This window comes from Eptesicus fuscus, chromosome 14, assembly GCF_027574615.1.
Source record: "Eptesicus fuscus isolate TK198812 chromosome 14, DD_ASM_mEF_20220401, whole genome shotgun sequence".
Lineage (NCBI taxonomy): Eukaryota > Metazoa > Chordata > Mammalia > Chiroptera > Vespertilionidae > Eptesicus > Eptesicus fuscus.
The window spans coordinates 40,940,766-40,959,669 of NC_072486.1; the positions used below are offsets into that span (position 1 = coordinate 40,940,766).

Below are 18,904 nucleotides of genomic sequence, written 5' to 3' on the forward strand. Positions count from 1 at the left end.
TGCGCACTGACCACCAGAGGGCAGACGCTCAATGCAGGAGCTGCCCCCTGGTGGTCAGTGCGCTCCCACAGGGGGAGCAGGCACTCAGAGGGCAGGTCCACAGCCGCTCGGCTGACTGGGATGAGCAGTGCTCCCACAAAAGGCCAATCCCCACAGGCCACGCCCCCCACCAGTGCACGATCCTGTGCACCAGGCCTCTAGTTATAGTATAACTAACACAAGGTAAAGTATACATATTAAAAATATACAAGTTTTAATATATGAATAAACTCATGAAACCATCACCACATTCAAGGTAATGAACATGTATGTGCATCACCCCCATACATGTTCATCACCCCCAAACAATTAGTTTCCTCCTGCCCGTTTACCTCGTTCTCCCAGCATTCCTCACCTCAGGGGTGCACTCAGATGAAAGCCTTTACCTTTGCTGAACTGACTGGGTTCAGACTCCTGGTCTTCCTGCTCAGGATGTGGCAATACCTCCAAGATCTCCAGTTTCAGTTATATTGCTTTACCCACAACTCATAATCCTGCCTCTAAACACAACTCCCTGTGTAGATCAAGTCCCACATCCTGAATATGACCTGTAGGGCCCTTCAAATCTGGATCCTGCCTACCCCCAAGACTATTTCTTGCTGTGCTCCCACACAACTAAAGTACGTGCCAGGTACCAAATGTGCTATGTTCCCAATTCCATCCCAGTGTCTTTTCACAAGCTCTTTTCTTAGTTTGGAACCAACAACCTTAGACCTACCTGTCCCAGCCCCAGGAAACTCCTACTCATCCTTCTAGACCAGTGGTTCTCATCCAGGGGCAAGTTTGCCCTTCACGGAAAAATGGCAATGTCTGGAGACACTTTTGGTTGTCAGAGTTAGGTGGCAGGGGGGAATGCTACTGATATCTAGTGGGTAGACAGCAGCCAGGGCTGCTGATAAATGCCCTGCAATGTACAGGATGACCCCGCAATAGAATTATCTAGCCCAAAATGTGAACAGTAAAGAAACCGAGAAGCCCTAATTTAGATTAAAACTCTAGCATACCATCTTCTGAGAAAACCTTCCCTGGCTGTCCCCAACAATGAATCCCTGGCTTTGCTGTCAGATCTATCCTAATACCACAATATACTTCTATTTCAGCATTAATCTCACTATGTAACAGGTTCGGATTTACTTGTCTGCTCTACTAAATAACTGCTTCAAAAGCAGAGACCATCTTTTTCATCTGCATATCTGCAATGTATAACAAAAGTGCTCATTCACTGTTTTGTAATAAAATCTTAAATAACTTATCCTATATAATAAAAGGCTAATATGCAAATTGTCCGAATGGCGGAACAACCGGTCGCTATGATGCGCACTGATCACCAGGGGGCAGACGCTCAATGCAGGAGCTGCCCCCTGGTGGTCAGCATGCTCCCACAGGGGGAGCACCACTCAGCCAGAAGTCAGGCTCACGGATGGCGAGCACAGCGGCGGTGGCGGGAGCCTCTCACGCCTCTGCGGCAGTGCTAAGGATGTCCGACTCCCAGATTAGGCAGTCGGACATCCCCTGAGGGCTCCCCGACTGAGAGAGGGCACAGGATGGGCTGAGGGATCCCTCCTCCCCCAGTGCACAAATTTTGAGCACCAGGCCTCTAGTTTTTAATAACGAATGAACAAGAGAGAGAGAAAAATGCACTATCCTCATGGATCTACCACAAAAATCCCTTAACATCACACAAATAATACCTGTGTGCTATAAAAACTTTGGGAAATACAGATAAGCAAGCAATAAAAGAAACAGAAAAACAACTTTTGAATAGGTAGAGACACCACCTAAAGACTGGAGAGAGACACCCCACAAAGCAAATTTGAGGCTCTGAAAGGTGGTGCTAGGATTTTGCAATGTGAACCCCAGTATGTGCTCTCTACTTACTTGAGAACAGCAATCTCTTGGACAGTAATGGCCCTTTTATCTTTGGTTCCCATGTAGGAGAATATGTTTGGCTTGACTCTGGAAAGACAGAAACAAAACCATCTGAAGTAGTATACCAGTAAGAAATCATATTTTTCATAACTTAAGATTCAAAATATACTTAAAATCATAATAGATTAATAAGGAGATACAATTTAAAAATGTACCTAGGAAAACATAATATGCAACATGAGAAAGTAAATGATGCCTGAACAACCCCCTAGCAGCAGTGCTTGACTTAACATGTTTGTGGCGCTAAATAAGTAACATACTGTTTAAAGACTTAGCTGGCCAGTAACAAGAAATAATGCACTTCCTATTAATCATATGCAGTGCATTACACTACACAGCTGGGAAGGTGAAGTAAAACTCATTCTAGGTATATAATGTGCCACTTTGAAAACTTTGTATCTTCAATTTAAAAAAACTCAATGATGATGCAAACTTTCTGAATAGACATGCTATTTCTTTGTATTAAAAAGCCAAATGCTAAAGCTGGGATCTGAACAGTTTTGCAGTGAAGCTATAGGTAAGCTAGTTTACTAAGACGTATGTTACAAATACTGCTCCACACCAACCGGAGAAAAACAGGAAGAATTTCTTGAACTCTGAGCAATCCTCAGCCCGGATCTCAGAGGAAGTCCTCCACACCGAGGTCTCCCCTCCCTTGTGGTGCCGTGTCTCTTCTCCCGGGCTCAGGTGCAGACAAGGCACCACAACTCTCTCCCAGAGAGCTAGCAACTGGAGTGAGATAAAACGTTACTTGACAGAGTACTGTGTCCTGGGCTGAGCGGGGTTCCCCCAAATTCCTATGCTGCAGCCCTGCCTCCAGGTACTTCTTAATGCATTTGAAGACCGAATCTTTACAGACGTGATTAAGTTAAAATGAGGCCATAGGGTGGGCCCTCATCCAATCTGACTGGTGTCCTAGTAAGAGGAGGAAATTTGGACACACACTGAAACTCCGGGGACACGACGACACGGGAAAGGCCATGTGAGGACACAGAAGAAAAACCCAAACCTATACCACCTTGACTGACACTTCTAGCCTCCAGAATGGTGAGAAAATTCATCCAAGTTCACACACGACCCACCTTGTTTAAACTGGGTTAAATATATATTAAGAGCAAATCTGTATTGCAAAGAGATTTGCTGTGGTGCCTGTACCCCTTTCTTAAAAAAATAAAATAAAACCCTTCAGCACCTGGCGCATCCTCAGAGTGTCTGCATTCCTATGAGGAACTCCGACTGGTCTGGGGCTTTCAATCGCCTTACAGTTTAGTGAAACAAAACTCTGCAGCCCCACCAAAGTGTAGGCTTCAGGGAAGAAAACGTACCCTTACGTTCAGCTGAGCAGACTGGTTACCCTCTACTACGTGTGAACTAGTTACTTACAGAATTTTCATCTTGAATCACTGGCAATAGGCAGGGAGATTAAAAAAAAATTAATTCACCTACTGTGTAAGGAAACTGTAATTGGGAGGCATATTTGCTGTTTGCCTATTTTCCCACTCCTTTGTCATTAGCATGGAAAGAAGAAAATAAATGTCCATGTTTTGATTTTGTATAGGCACAAGAACAAGATACGAACCTTAAGTATTTGGACAGGACATTAATAGCATCCATGGTGTCTTTGTTCTCCTTGTACAGCACAAAGTGGCAGTAGCTTCCCCTAGATTTTGGCCAAGAATGCTTTCTTGGATCTTAAAAACAAAAGGATTACATGTTATAGACACTGCAATAAACGTTACCGGAGTTTTTTCCTTATGAAACCCTACAAGTTCACTGTTCGCTGGAGAACCTTTGAGTAGAGAAATCGGATCTAGCCTGACAGGAAGTGCAGGTTAAGTGGTTACAGCTGTGTGGACTCTAAGTGTTAAACTTTCTGTGACTGGATACTAACATTATCTGTTCATATTTAAAACCAAAAGCTGAATGCAGGTGGTGTGACAGGTGACTAAGACTAACCAACAATCTTCACACAGCAGTTACTTTAAAGCACACGTATGGCGGGTGGGCCGATGGACTCTCTGGAACGCATGCAGTCCACAGGGAAACCCCACCATGTCGAATTCCAGAGTATTGCTTCTCATCCCTGGGTGCGCACACATACAGGCTGGACACCTTCGACGGGACGGGGATGAAACTTGTGAGGAGCTGCCTCAGTGACACATTTAGATTTTCCAAAGGCCACTTCCATCACAAAACAGCTAAAACTGGATGGTTTACAGAGAGAGCAGCTGGCATTCAAGACCTAATTGCCATTCTTGGGGAAAAGGAAATGTTAACCATTAAGCCAGGTTAACTGTTAACTTTTGAGCTACTGTTACTTCGCTTGCTCGGCTTTTTGGAAATAAACATTTCAAGACTTTGGAGAATCTGATTCTTAACACTTCTTTTATATAAATTTCAATTATCCTATAGTATAGGCACATGTCTAAGCAATATTAAGATTTAGACTTAAGCTGCCCAAAAGGTATTTAAAAAAAAAAATCAACACTTTGGGAAAAATACGTAAACCACAACTGCACTTCCCAGACATACAAGGATATCCGTGAGTCTCAGGTGACACACAGCTGCAGTTGTTAATTGGACACATCTAATTTACTCAATGTCTGTCACTCTATGAAAGAAAAACTGTGAAAAAATATTTCACACAATCCCTAGAGAAGAGCCTGCTTTTAAAAATGTTCCTTTGTTTTTGTCCCTAAAATCATCCGTTAGCATGAATTCCTGCATCCATCTTCAGAAACCTAAGAAACTTCCAGTACTAAAGCTAACATGTAAAGAACAAAAGAATCAATAAACCATCTGGGAAAACTGCCAGAGCACTAATGCTTGCTGAACTGCTTTTCCTTTCTGATAAATATGAATGTGAGTCTTTTCCGCCTTGAACAGAAAAGTATTACAAATATTTCTTTGGCTCTTGGTGTGAATTCCTCACAACTCATCCTCAGAAAATTATGAATGGGAATATCATTTTGGTTTTCCTTCCAGATCACTACCGTTAAGCAAAGTTGTCTGCACTTGGCACTTGTGACAAAAATCAGTGGCCTTTCATTTCGTCTACATGAAACGCCAACCGCTCTTACCTGCTGCAGTTCTGACCTCTGTCCAAATGCACAGCATAAAGAGCACAAGAGAGCAATGTTTAATTTATAATAAGTAATACTAAAGTGCTTTAGAGGTGAACATGCAAATGATCGCATGGAAAGTTTCTACCAAGGACTTCGACGGCACCTGGTAGAATGTGGTGGGTTAACAGCCATGTAGACATTAACAATGGAATGTCGCAGAGGCAAACGGTGAACAAGCAGAAAACTCACCTACAGGTACAAGCCTCCCTGTCTCAATCCCCTCACAATGGTCTGTCAGCTCATCCTCAAAGCTGCACTGTCTCTACCCACCAGAAGTAGCAAAAGGTTTAAGACTGGATGCAAGGCCCTGGCCGGGGAGCTCAGTTGGTTAGAGTGTCAGCCTATTTTGCCAAGGTTGTGGGTTCCATTCCCAGTCAGGGCACATACAAGAATCAAACAATGAAGGCATAAATAAGTGGAACAAAAAATTGATGTCTCTTTCTGCTTCCTTTTTGTCTCTAAAATAAAAAAATAAATAATTAAAAAAAAGAAGGTCTAGCTGGTTTGGCTCAGTGGATAGAGCGTCAGCCTGCGGATTGAAGGGTCCCGGGTTCGATTCTGGTTAAGGGCACATGCCCAGGTTGCAGGCTTGATCCCCAGTGTGGGGTGTGCAGGAGGCGGCTGATCGGTGATTCTCTCATCATTGATGTTTCTGTCTCTCTCACCCTCTCCTTTCTTCTCTAAAATCAATAAAAATATAGTAAAAAAAAATAAAAAATGACTGGATGCAAAATGCTTCCCCACTTAGAGATTTGTGTTCTTAAATATGGGAGGATATGTACCAAAATGCTCTTTGTGATTAACATTTGGTGGTGAGACTGCAAGTAATTATTGTTTTGCTTTGTGTTTTATGAGTTTCCTGTAGTGAGTTACAAATATTTTTTTTATTTGAAAAAATGTGAAATTATTATGAAAAAGTTTTGTTTTTTTAAATATATTTCTTCATTGATTTCAGAGAGGAAGGGAGAGGGATAGAGAGATAGAAACAACCATGATGAGAGAGAATCATGGATCGGCTGCCTCCTGCACGCCCCACATTGGGGATGTGCCCGAAACCCTGGCATGTGCCCTTGGCCGGAATCGAACCCGGGACCCCCCAGTCCGAAGGCCGACGCTCTATACACTGAGCCACATCGATCAGGGCGAAAAACAGTTCTTAAGCCAATAGATTCAAAGAGATTTAGAGTTGATTTAAGAGATCCATTGAATGCAATGTTCTTACCTTGTTCGTATCATTATTTGAACAAGTCATCTGTATGTAAAAGACACTTTTGAGATAACCAGGGAAAAACTGAACATGCATTTGGTATTAGATATTAAGAACTTGTTGATTTTGTTGGATGTGATAATGGTTTTACGGTTTTAGTCCTTATCTGTTAGATACATACTGAAGTATTTACGAGTGAAATAAAGTATAAAGTACTATGCAGAATTTTTTTTAAAACACTCCAATGAGAAAAAAAAAAGTTGGAGGAATAGATCAAACAAAAACAACAGAATGTTAATAATCTTGAAGACGGTTGATGGGTACAATGGGGTTAATATAATACCTCCTTCATTTAGGTGCATATCTGAAAATGTCCATAATAAAAAGTTAAAAATATATTTGTGGTAAAAGTTGATGAAGTGTAGCTACATTTTTCCTTAACTACCCCTTCGGTAGTACATTCACAATAAACCAAAAATGGCAAAAAATAAATGAAGCCAGAAGACTAAAAAACTAAATGCTGTAATACCTCAAGAGAAACATGACAACTGAATATGAGTTTTGGCTCACAAGCATGCATCTGTTTTTTGTTTTGTTAATCCCCACCTGAGGTTATTTTTTCCCATTGCTTTTCAGAGAGTGGAAGAGCGGGAGGGAGGGGGAGAGAGAGAAACATGCCTGTGAGAGAGACACATCCACTGATTGCCTCCCAAGCTCGCCCCAAGGGGGTGGGGTGGGGAGGAGCAAACTCGCCAGGTATGTGCCCTTGACGGGGAATTGAACCTGACACCTTTGGTGCATAGGCTGACACTCTAACCACTGAACACACTGGCTAGGATGAGCATGCATCTTTTATTAGCAAATCCAAGCACTGAGCATGCATACAATTACCTCCTCTGCAAATACCAGATGCAAGGATTCTTTTTCTAAGTGCACTCGGTATACAAAATATTAAGCATATGCACTGATTAACAGAAAATCTATGAGTATGAACTTATTTCTGGGTAGTTTGTTTAACTTTATAAAACCCCAAATCCTTAGAATGCTAAATAGCATATGTACAGCTTTGCAATTTAAGTGAATTTAAAATAACTTTCAGAATTTTTGAGACATTCTCATTTAAAATGTTAATGCAAAGAAGCCTCAGGCTGAGAAAACAGGAAGCGGTCTTCTGATGGTCTGATATGGCAGCCCTAGTCTAGTAGAAACAGCAACCAAACAAAAGAAATGTTCAGGAAGATTCATGAACCCTGGACAGAGACCCTCATGAATAAGGAAGAAAAAAAATGTTTGTAGCTCAAGAAAGATGACAGGAGGGGGTAGCATGCAGAACATTCTTTCCTTCTTATTCAAGCCCATGTCCAGTGCTGCACCCCTGCACGCCAACCTTTCAGCTTCCTCGGGGACCCTGCTCCATCATCACGCTCCTCCCGGAATTTTCACCCTCCCTCGGCACTGGCTCTTCCTTCCGTACATCAACACGGTCAGGGCTCTTCCCCTTTAAAAGTCAATCCTATGTCTCCCTCTCCTTAACCACGTCCCTTTCCTTTCTCCTCCTCTTGAGAGCTTCTTTGAAAAAGCAGTCTGTATTTACTGCCTGCCACCTCAACCTACGGTGTAAGCCCTTATCCCCCTGAAACTGCTCTGGCAGGCACCAATGATTTCCATGTTGCTACATCCTGGCGACATGTTTCAGAGTTCTGTTCTGCCGGACCTATCTGTAGTGATTCCACTGCTAACCACTCTGGCTACTGGAACGCCCTCTTCCAGTGGATGCCATCACATTAGTCTCTCCCAGAGTTTCCTTTTCATCCACCTGGCTCTCCCTCCTGAGTCCCTGTGGATTCCTAGCCCAGGTATCCGCCAGGGATGGTGAACCTCTACATATCACCTGGCAGAATTTTTTTTTTTTTTCACTTAAATCTTTAAAAAGAAGTTGTTAGAGGTATCTGCAACGTACATGATCTATCCCAAAACATAAATCAATTTACCGGATTAGATGGTTTATTAATAATTACATAGTTTCAGAAAAATACTATATGGATGCTCTGATAGGTACATCCACGAGCCTTGTCTATCAGACTGGACGTCTAACTTGAAGTAGTTGGTGATGTTTGGGCACCACGATTCAGAACCCACTATGCCTACGGTTTAGGATGCATGCTCCATTTGAGAAAACAGTAAGAATTTGTATCAGGGTTTGGTAGTAAATGGACTCTGATAACATTATAAATGTAGATTTGCAATGAAGATTTAAAAGCTAATTAATTCAGCCCCAGCCGGTTTGGCTCAGTGGATAGAGCGTCGACCTGCGGACTAAAAGGTCCCAGGTTCGATTCCGGTCAAGGGCACACGCCCAGGTTGAGGGTTCGATCCCCAGTGGGGAGCATGTAGGAGGCAGCCAATCAAGGATTCTCTCTCATCATTGATGTTTCTATCTCTCTCTCCCTCTTCCCTCCTCTCTGAAATTAATAAAAATATATTTTTTTTTAAAAAAAGCTAATTAATTCAAATGCTAGGCAGGGTGGCCCAGGAGGAGAAGTTGTCATTGGCATCAGGTTCTATTTGCAGGGGCATGAGCAACAGTCTCTGGATACCAGCTCTCCCTGCCTTTCCAACGGTGATTACTCTAAGCACTCTCGCTCGAGGGTGGGGATCCAGATCTGTAAGAGATGAAAGCAGGCTCTCAAGTGCCTGTGTGGGTCCAGGAGGAGACAGGAGAGGAGCGCTCAGAGGGAGACCTCTCGTCCACCCTTCACTAAATGCCACAACACCTCAAGCCTGGGAGGTGCGAGCAGCGATCCAATCTAACCTGCCTTCATGCTTCTTTTTAAGTGAAAAACCCATTATTTTACTGAAGATGTGCCAAGGGAGATGGGGAGGGGTGGTGTATGTCACACAGAGCTCAGCATCTCACTTGGAAATTTTTGAGGGAATGTCTTTGGGGGGGAAAAAAAGAATGGTGGTTGCCAAAACCGGTTTGGCTCAGTGGACAGAGCGTCAGCCTGCGGACTGAAAGGTCCCGGGTTCGATTCCGGTCAAGGGCATGTACCTTGGTTGTGGGCACATCCCCAGTAGGGGGTGTGCAAGAGGCAGCTGATTGATGTTTCCCTCTCATCGATGTTTCTAACTCTCTATCCCTCTCTCTTCCTCTCTGTAAAAATCAATAAAATATATTAAAAAAAAAAAAAAAGAATGGTGGGTGTGGCATAAAGCACAGAAAATGTAGATAAAGACAGAACCTGAGAGACCTGGTACCACGCACTTGAGAATGGTGAGAAAACTGTAATGGCCACCGTGGCCTTAAATGCCCTAACTCCCCTCCTTGAAGATCACAAGCATCCTCTTAAGAAATAATGATCACTATCAAGAGGTACCCAGTCGAAGAAACACAGGTTTTATCTTTTCCAATTTGCTTTCTCATGACCACACTCAGCAGAACAAGACCCTGACTTTTCTTTCTTTCTTTTTTTTTTTTTTAAAATATATTTTATTGATTTTTTACAGAGAGGAAGGGAGAGGGATAGAAAGTTAGAAACATCGATCAGCTGCCTCCTGCACACCTCCCACTGGGGATGTGCCCACAACCAAGGTACATGCCCTTGACTGGAATCGAACCTGGGACCTCTCAGTCCGCAGGTCAACGCTCTATCCACTGAGCCAAACCGGTCAGGGCCATTCTCAACACAGGAGCTGCCCCCTGGTGGTCAGTGCGCTCCCACAGGGGGAGTGCCCCTCAGCCAGAAGCCCTGAGTCGGGTTCACGCCATCGGCAGGGGTGGGAGTCTCTCCCGCCTCTGTGGCAGCGCTAAGGACCCCTCGGGGATGTGCGGGGAGTGGGCCTAAGCCTTCAGTCCGACATCCCAAGGGCTTCAGACTGCGAGAGGGCGCAGGCTGGGCTGAGGGACCCCCCCGCCCCCGCCCAGTGTATGAATGTCGTGCACCGGGCCTCTAGTCAGAACATAAATATCAGAGATTCACTGAAAACACACCCATTTCAAATGAATGATACACAATGAAAGTTGGGCTTAGGCAAAGGGGTGCTTTTCTATATATCCCGTGGTTTTTCTTTTATTATTATTCTGTGGTTTTTCTATGTGAGTGAAGAAAATACAGTTGGAAAGCCAGCAGCTCTTTCAATATAAGAACTCTGCCAAAAATATACGACTAGGACAGGGGACAAGCATTTTCTGTTCACCTGAAAGCTTTCTTCTCTCCACTAAGAACACAGAGTGAGCAATAGCCTTTCATTTTCTTCTTGAATTGCCACTCAGCCCACTCTGCTCTTCAGGGGACAGATCAAATTCCTAAGACCTCTCTCAGGCACCACTGTAATTTCAGCAAATCTTTCTCACATAAGCGATCTAATGCCCCCTATCAGCCAGACATTCTACAGGATGGCTCCAGCATCTGAAATGATATTATCCACCCTCTTTGAAGAAGTGACACGATCAATATCCTTCTTTGAACAACAGCAAAGTAGAGGAGGAGCGGACCTGCCTTTGGGGCTCGCCAGGCAGGAGAAATGCCAGGTCACTCACACACTTACTTGCCAGAGCCTTTTTCCCGGCTGCATGGTAGGCTACAATATATTTCTTCCCCTCTCTATCCTCTGTTTTTGTCTCTAATCCTGGAAACAGAGACTTAATTGCTTGATGGATGACAGTTCTTTTCTCTTTGGTGTCCTCAACAACCTATTAAAAACATAGATAATGATATTACAAATTTAACAAACATTAAATAGAGAAATTACACTAATGAATGAGTTAAAACACTACTCATTAACTATGTGAAATAACAAAAGTACACGGGTGTGATTTCAGAAATCTTTTAGAGCTTCACAATATGCAAGCGCAATGAGCCTATTAATGGAGCATGTCCATATACCAGGCACTGAGCCAAGCACTTTGCAGACGCTCCCTCAGGGACTCTGCTGGACAAACACTTCAGGGCTCACAGACCGAAATGCAGGGATGTCAGAAACTAAACTGCCTCGAATAGTCCAACCTACAACTGCCTCATAATGAGTTCTATACTGACTCATTTTGTAATGATGTGCTAGTACATTTTTTCACACACACAAAAAATCAACATCAAGAAAATGTAAACTTATTAGTTACATAATGGTTTTTTAATTTTTGAATGGGTCTCACATTAAGAAATACATTTCACATCTGAATTTAACAGACGGAAGTATGTATGTGTACGTATCTTATTAACAATTAAAAAAAATTTAAAGAAACAATACTGCCCTAACTGGTTTGGCTCAGTGGATAGAGCATCGGCCTGTGGACTGAAAGGTCCCAGGTTCGATTCCGGTCAAGGGCATGTACCTTGATTGCGGGCACATCCCCAGTAGGGGGTGTGCAGGAGGCAGCTGATCGATGTTTCTCTCTCATCGATGTTTCTAACTCTCTATTCCCTCTCCCTTCCTCTCTGTAAAAAATCAATAAAATATATTTAAAAAAAAAAGAAACAATACTTACTGGTACCCTAACTATGTACAATACACTCTAATTTTCTATTTTATTTTATTGCATTAAAAAAAGGTAAGATCCATTAAATTGGGTTTATGACCCACGAATGGACTGCAACCTGCAAGCTAAAAAGCACTGAGATACTACTGCTAGCTAAACTTAATATTTTAGCAAAATGTAAAAGAAAAACATTATAATTATAGACAAGTGACATGTGCATACAGAAAAGTGAGTCTAGATCTAGAATTAACTGAAAGCAGTAAGTTGGAATCATGATTTGTGTGTATGAGTGAAAACATATTTAGACCTCAAAAATTCAGAAAGTCTGTTTTCCTTATTTTACAGACAAAGACACCTGCCCATGGTTTATGCCATTTAAAGGTAAAAAATTTCAGTAGATAACTACATAATAAAAAAATTTCAGCATAACTACAGTTTGTAAGATGATAAATCTTGCCACCTAGGTAGGTATATTATGAGGCTAAGATACTCCACTGCATTACACAAGTACGTAAGGGAAACCTGGACCATCCTCCTGGATGATTCTCAGAACCAATTCTTAGAGATTTTCTCCTTGACATTTTGTCTATAAGGAAATTCAGTAATTGAAGATCTCTCAAGGTCACACACTTTTGGGAAGTTTTGGTGGGCGGAACAGAAGTAGATGAGGGTTGGAGACAGGCAGTGACTTCTGAAAAATTATACATTCTTACTCATTAGGGGTGATGGAAGGGGGATTTTCAAATACCCTCAAATCCAATAGGTTGTTAAAATATGCTACAAGATGAATTGAACATAACATTCTAAAAATCCCATGCTACAACATTCGTAAAATTTTGTAACACATCACCCTGCAAAACTATCCCCTAGAGCTGCTCTGCCCCATACAGGAGCCACTAGCCACATGTGACAACTGAGCACTTGAAATGTGGCTAGTCTAAACTTAGACGTGTTATCGATTTAACGAAGGATTTTCAGGACTTAGTAGGAAAAACACAATGTAAAACAGCTCCGTAATTTAATCCCCCTGGACAGCACTAATGGAGCAGAATAAAATGTCCATAACAAAAGCTTCTTTTAAAGAAGGAATTTAGTGTTCTGTGTAGTGGCTGAGCTCTCCTTTTCTTGAATAGAAGTAGACTTAGGCAGAGCGGAGAAACGCTGGCTTACTTCCTCCCACCAAATCCTTTCCCTCCCAGAATCCTATCTGAGACCAAGAGGCTGCTGGCACTGGAGGGAGGGCCAGGCCACACCTCTGACTGCCAGGCTGATCAGTATGATCTACGTAATAGTCACTCTCAGGTACAAAGCAATAGATTTCTTTGTTGATTTATGATCATTTGAAACTTTTAAAAAAAAACACACTTTTTTTGGCCAGGGTTTACATGGGTAGTGGTATCTGTTACTGACAAAAACATTTTTTTAGTGTACATAATGCCCTTTTAGATCAAATAGGACATCGTCCTTTTGTTAACTACTATAATTTTTCCAATAGACACTTATCAACATCTACCCCCCAAAAAGCAACGAAAACCCTATACAACCTTTTCATATGTTTCTGTACTACTTACCTCAATGGCAACACTGGTTTCCTTATTTTTAAAAAGCTGGAGCTCTTCTAAACGCTGCTTTTCTTCAGCTGTCAAAACTGTAAATAGATCTTCTGAAGGATCCTTTTAAATAACCACAAAAACTCCCAATGAGTCACACACAGAATTCAAGGCTGTTAGAGCTCGAAAAAATGCTACTTTTATACAGAAGGTGACTTTTGCCAGAGAGCTGGCTCCTACCTCCTCATCCACGGGGACGGACAAGTCATCCAAATGGCTGATGCGCCCATCTTTTCCTATTTCGTGAACAACGAAGTCAGAGTACCTGACAAAAAGACAACACAAACTTTCAGAGCATTAGCATTTTGTTTCCTGTTGATTTTAAGAAAAAGTTTATCAACAGTAAGCCTTACAAACTCAATACAGAAAAATCTGTTGTTTCTATATGCTAAAAATAAACTATCAGAAAGAAAAAAGAAAAAATACCTAGGAATAAACGTAACATAGGAGGTGAAAGACCTGTACACTGAAAACTACAAGACATTGTTAAAAGAAACTGAAGACACAAAGACATGGGAAGATATCCCATGTTCACTGATTGAAGGAATTAACATTGTTAAAATGTCCGTATTGCTTAAAGCAATCTACTGATTCAATGCAATCCCCAACAAAAGGCCGAAGGCATGCAAAAAATCCTAAAATTTGGGAGAAACCACCAAAAAAACCCTAAATAGTCAAAGTAATCCTGAGAGAAAAGAACAAAGCCAGAGGTATCACATTCCCTGATTTCAAACTATACTACAAAGCGACAGTAATCAAAATAGTACAGCATTGCCCAGCTAGCGCTCAGTTGGTTGAGCACAGTCCCATGCACCAGGAGGTTGAGGTTCGATTCCTGGTCAGGGCTCATGCCTGGGTGGCGGGCTCGATCTCTAGTAAGGGGCATACAGGAGGCAGCTGATGGATATTTCTCATCAATGTTTCTATTTCTCTCTCTCCCTTCCTCTCTCTGAAATCAATAAAAAAAATGTAAATAAATAAATAAAACAAAACCCTTATAAAACACAGTCCAATGTCGGCATAAAAACAGATCAATGGAAGAGAATCGAGAACCCAGAAATAAACCCATACTTTGCAGACAACTAAACTATGACAAAGGCCCTAACTGGTTTGGCTCAGTGGATAGAGTGTCGGCCTGCGGACTGAAAGGTCCCAGGTTCGATTCTGATCAAGGGCATGTACCTTGGTTGTGGGCACATCCTCAGTAGGAGGGTGTGCAGGAGGCAGCTGATTGATGTTTCTCTCATCAATGTTTCTAACTCTCTATCCCTCTCCCTTCCTCTCTGTAAAAAATGAATAAAATATATTAAAAAAAATAAATTATGACAAAGGAGTCAAGAATATACAATGGAGAAAAAAAGTCTCTTCAATAAATAGTGCTGGGTGCCCTAGCTGGTTTGGCTCAATGGATAGAGCATCAACCTGTGGACTGAAGGGTCCTGGGTTTGATTCTGCTCAAGGGCACATGCCTGGGTTGTGGGCTCAATCCCCAGTGTGCAGGAGGCAGCCGATCAATGATTCTCTCTCATCATTGATGTTTATATATCTCTCTCCCTCTCCCTTCATCTATGAAATCAATAATATATACATACATACACACACACACACACACACACACAAAGGCATGAGAAACAAAACCACAAATAAACAAACGGGACAGCAAACTCAAAAGCTCTGCATAGCAAAAGAAACTATCAACAAAACAAAAGGCAACTAACCAAATGAGAGCAGATATTTGCAAATAATATTTTCAATAAGGGGCTAATGTCCAAAACATATAAAGAACTCATGCAACTCAACAACAACAACAAAAAAACACAACCCGATTAATAAATGGGCAGAGGGTCTGAACAGACACTTTTCCAAGGAAGACATACAAATGGCCATCAGGCATATGAAAAGAAGTTCAACTTCACTAATTATTAGGGAAATGCAAATAAAAACCACAATGAGGTATCAGTTCACATGTGTTAGGATGGCCATTATAAAAAATACAAGAAATAAATGTGCTGGAGAGGATGTGAGAAACAGTAACCCTTGTACACTGTTGGTGGAACTGTAAACTGGTACAACCTCTATGGAAAGCAGTATGTAGGTTCCTCAAAAAATTAAGAATACAACTACTATATAATCCAGCAATTCCTCTTCTGGCTATTTATCTGAAGAAAAAGAAAACACTAATTCGAAAAGATACATGAGCCCCATGTTCATTGCAGTATTATTTATAGTACTCAAGACATGAAAACAACCTAAGTGTTCATCAATGAATGAGTGCATAAAAAGAAAATGTGATATATACAGGGTGTCTAAAAAAATGTATACACACTTTGAATGCTTATACTAGTAAAATCAGTGTTTGTTAACATACACTTCAAAATTAAGTGAATGATCAGCTAGTATATACACTTTCAACGATTATAAAGTCAGTATTTATTAACAAACAGTTCATTTTAAAAATTAAGTGAGTTATCAGCTGTTAAAGTGTGCATATTTTTTTGGTCACCCTCTATATAGAAGAAAAGATGAAATATTGCCATTTGCAACAACATGGATACATCTTGAGGGCATTATGCTAAGTGAAATAAGTCAGATGGAAAAAGAACAAAAATTGTATGGCTTCACTCATTTTTTTCTTTAAATGGTTTCATTTACTCATTTGGGCAGCTCTCATCCTTTTTGACCATCTGTGAAATTAATCCTTGGGGAACAGAAATAAATACAAGATTATACTGCTGATCTACATATATAAAAGCCCAAGCGACTGGCCGATCGGCAGACCAGCTGACAGCTATGATGCACACTGACCACCAGGGGACAGACGCTCAATGCAGGAGGCTGCTGAGCTGCGGTGACTTGGTAGCTGTGGTTCTTGGGTGACGCTCCTGGAACCAGAGAGGAGGGAGCCCGATTCCAGGGTGCGTCACCCGAGAACTGCCCTCTCGCAATCCAGGACCCCTCGGGGGATGTCGGAGAGCCGGTTTCAGCCTGATCCCCATAGGCCAGGCTGAGGGACCCCACCGGTGCACGAATCCGTGCACCAGGCCTCTAGTTTCTTTATAAAGAACTAAAATAACTAAAATAACTTTGTACATAAACTAAGCATACCTTTCTTTTAAGATTCCTGAGAATCCTTGATGAGAACTTACAAACTTGGTGATGCCTACATCAAGTTCAGTGAGTCCATGCTTCATCATGTCTGCAAAACTCTCAGCTTCCTCCTCCTCCTCACCCTCCTCTGAAAGGCCATCTTCCTCCTCCTCTTCCTCTTCTTGCAGCTGGGCATCAGAATTTCTTTTACTCTTTCCAGCACTTACAACTTCAGGTAGCCGAGGCACATTTTCACAGCTGGGTGGAGAGTTATTTTCTATCCCATCCTGGCCTTTGGTTAGCCAGCCTTCTGAGACCTTCTGTCTTTTTGCCTCCTCAGCCGGGGTCAGACTGTCATTATCTTCAACAGCAAGGGAGCCACGCTTCAGTGACACGCCAGTCATTTCTGTCATCTCCATTTTTAAGGCTCCAAGAAAACCTTTTAGGAAGACAGAGTCAAAAAGTAATCATCACTTCTTTAATTAAGTGGGTTTCAGCAAACAGAAGCACAGTTAATTTTGTTCCTAGTCCTAAAAACCATTTATTAAAAGAATTCTTCCTGCCCTGGCCCATGTGGCTCAATCTAGAGCACCAAGAGATTGTCGGTTCAATTCCCGATTCCCAGTCAGGGCACATCATTGCCGGGGCTGTGGGCTCAATCCCCCAACCCCAGTAGGGAGTGTGCAGGGTGTTTAAAAAAATAATAATTCTTTCCAATGTTGGCATATACCTTTGGTGGCATAGAAAAATGACAGAACGTTTTTGCAAAAAAAAATTTGACAGTGTGCATCAAAAGCCTTAAAAATATGTATACCTTTGACCCAGTGGTTAGAGCATCCGCCTGCAGACTGAAGGGTCGCGGGTTCCATGCCAGTAGGGGCCGTAGGGGCATGTGCGGGAGGCAACCAATTGACGTTTCTCTCTCTCTGTTTCTCCCTCTTCCTTCCACTCTCTCTAAAAAAATCAATGGAAATAATATCCTTGGGTGAGGATTAACAACAACAATAACAAAAAGTCTACAGATTGTTTAAGTCTATTATTTCTTTTGTACATGCCAGAAAATCCAGCAGGATGCAACAGGCATCAACAGATATTTTGCAGAATTCTTAAAACAGGTGCTCAAATGGTTCCCTATCTATAAAGATCAAAGACGCAATAAATAGCAAATCCTTAATGAAATAGTGGACCTGGGCAATAACCATCAATGTCCACTAACATCACCAAGAGAGACAACCAGGCATTGTGTACCCCTGGAATTACATGCTATAATTTATGAAGTATATTCAGTGATTGAAACTCTATGTCTAACTACTAGTGCCTTCAACTAATAAATAGCAAAGGAAAAAAAGAGGAAGGGGAATCTACAGATAAACCTACAAGAAATGCAATGAGTGGATTCTTCTTCAGATCCTGATTTAAGCAAACCAACTATTTAAAAAACATGTATGATGCCCTGGCTGAGTAGTTCAGTTGGTGAGAGTGTTGTTCCGACACACCAAAGTTGCGGGTTCAATCTCCGGTCAGGGCACATACAAGCAGCAGCCAGTGAATGCATAAAGTAAGTAGAACAACAAATTGGTATGCAAGTGTGTGAGTCTCTCTCTCTAAAAAATCAATTAAAAAATAAAATTAAGCCCTCACTGGTTTGGCTCAGTGGATAGAGTGCTGGCCTGAGGACTGAAGGGTCCGGGGTTCGATTCCGGTCAAGGGCATGTACCTCGGTTGCAGGCTTGATCCCGGGCCCTGGTTGGGGTGCATGCAGGAGGCAACCAATCAATGTGTTTCTCTAACAACGATATTTCTCTCTCTTTCCCTCTCTCTAAAAATCAATAGAAAAATATTCTTGGGTGAGGATAAAAAAATTAAATTAAAAACATGTTTTTATTGATTTTAGAGAGAGAGGAAGGGAGAGGGAGAGATAGAAACATTGGTGGGAGAGAATTAACATCACTGCCTCCTGCACGCCCCTTACTGGGGATTGAGCCCAAAACTCCAGCATGTGCTCTGGCAGAGAATCAAACTGGTGACCTCTTGGTTCATGGGTCAATGCTCAACCACTGAGCCACACCGGCCCGGCAAAATAAAATTAAAATAAAAAGCATTTATGAGAATCTGGACATTGAAACACTGGGGATATTTGATGACATTAGTAGTACTGTCAACTTTTTAAGTGAAATAATGTTATTGTGGTTACATTTAAAAACAGAATCCTTATATTTTTAGAGATAGAAACTGAGCTACTTATAGTTGAAAAGACATGGTCTGGAATTTGCTTCAAAATAATTTACCAGGCCCGGCCAGCATGACTCAGTGGTTGACTATCATGAACCAGGACGTCATGGGTCGATTCCTGGTCAGGGCACATATCCAGTTTGTGGGCTTGATCCCCAGTGTGGGGTGTGCAGGAAGCAGCCAATCAATGATTCTCTCT

At 41.9% G+C, this 18,904-nt stretch overlaps 1 protein-coding gene across 6 annotated transcripts in view; it reads right to left on the bottom strand.

Annotated features, from left to right (window-relative positions):
• PUS7 (pseudouridine synthase 7) overlaps positions 1 to 18,904 on the bottom strand; it is a 52,190-nt gene that overhangs the window by 23,931 nt on the left and 9,355 nt on the right. For all 6 annotated transcript variants that reach the window (XM_054726379.1, XM_054726377.1, XM_054726380.1 and 3 more), the window contains exons 2-7: positions 16,492 to 16,912; positions 13,567 to 13,651; positions 13,348 to 13,449; positions 10,849 to 10,993; positions 3,548 to 3,659; positions 1,918 to 1,995 (exon numbers count right to left, since the gene is read on the bottom strand). In XM_054726379.1, the coding sequence (XP_054582354.1) occupies positions 1,918 to 1,995; positions 3,548 to 3,659; positions 10,849 to 10,993; positions 13,348 to 13,449; positions 13,567 to 13,651; positions 16,492 to 16,912 (943 nt within the window). The remainder of the gene's footprint in view (positions 1 to 1,917; positions 1,996 to 3,547; positions 3,660 to 10,848; positions 10,994 to 13,347; positions 13,450 to 13,566; positions 13,652 to 16,491; positions 16,913 to 18,904) is intronic.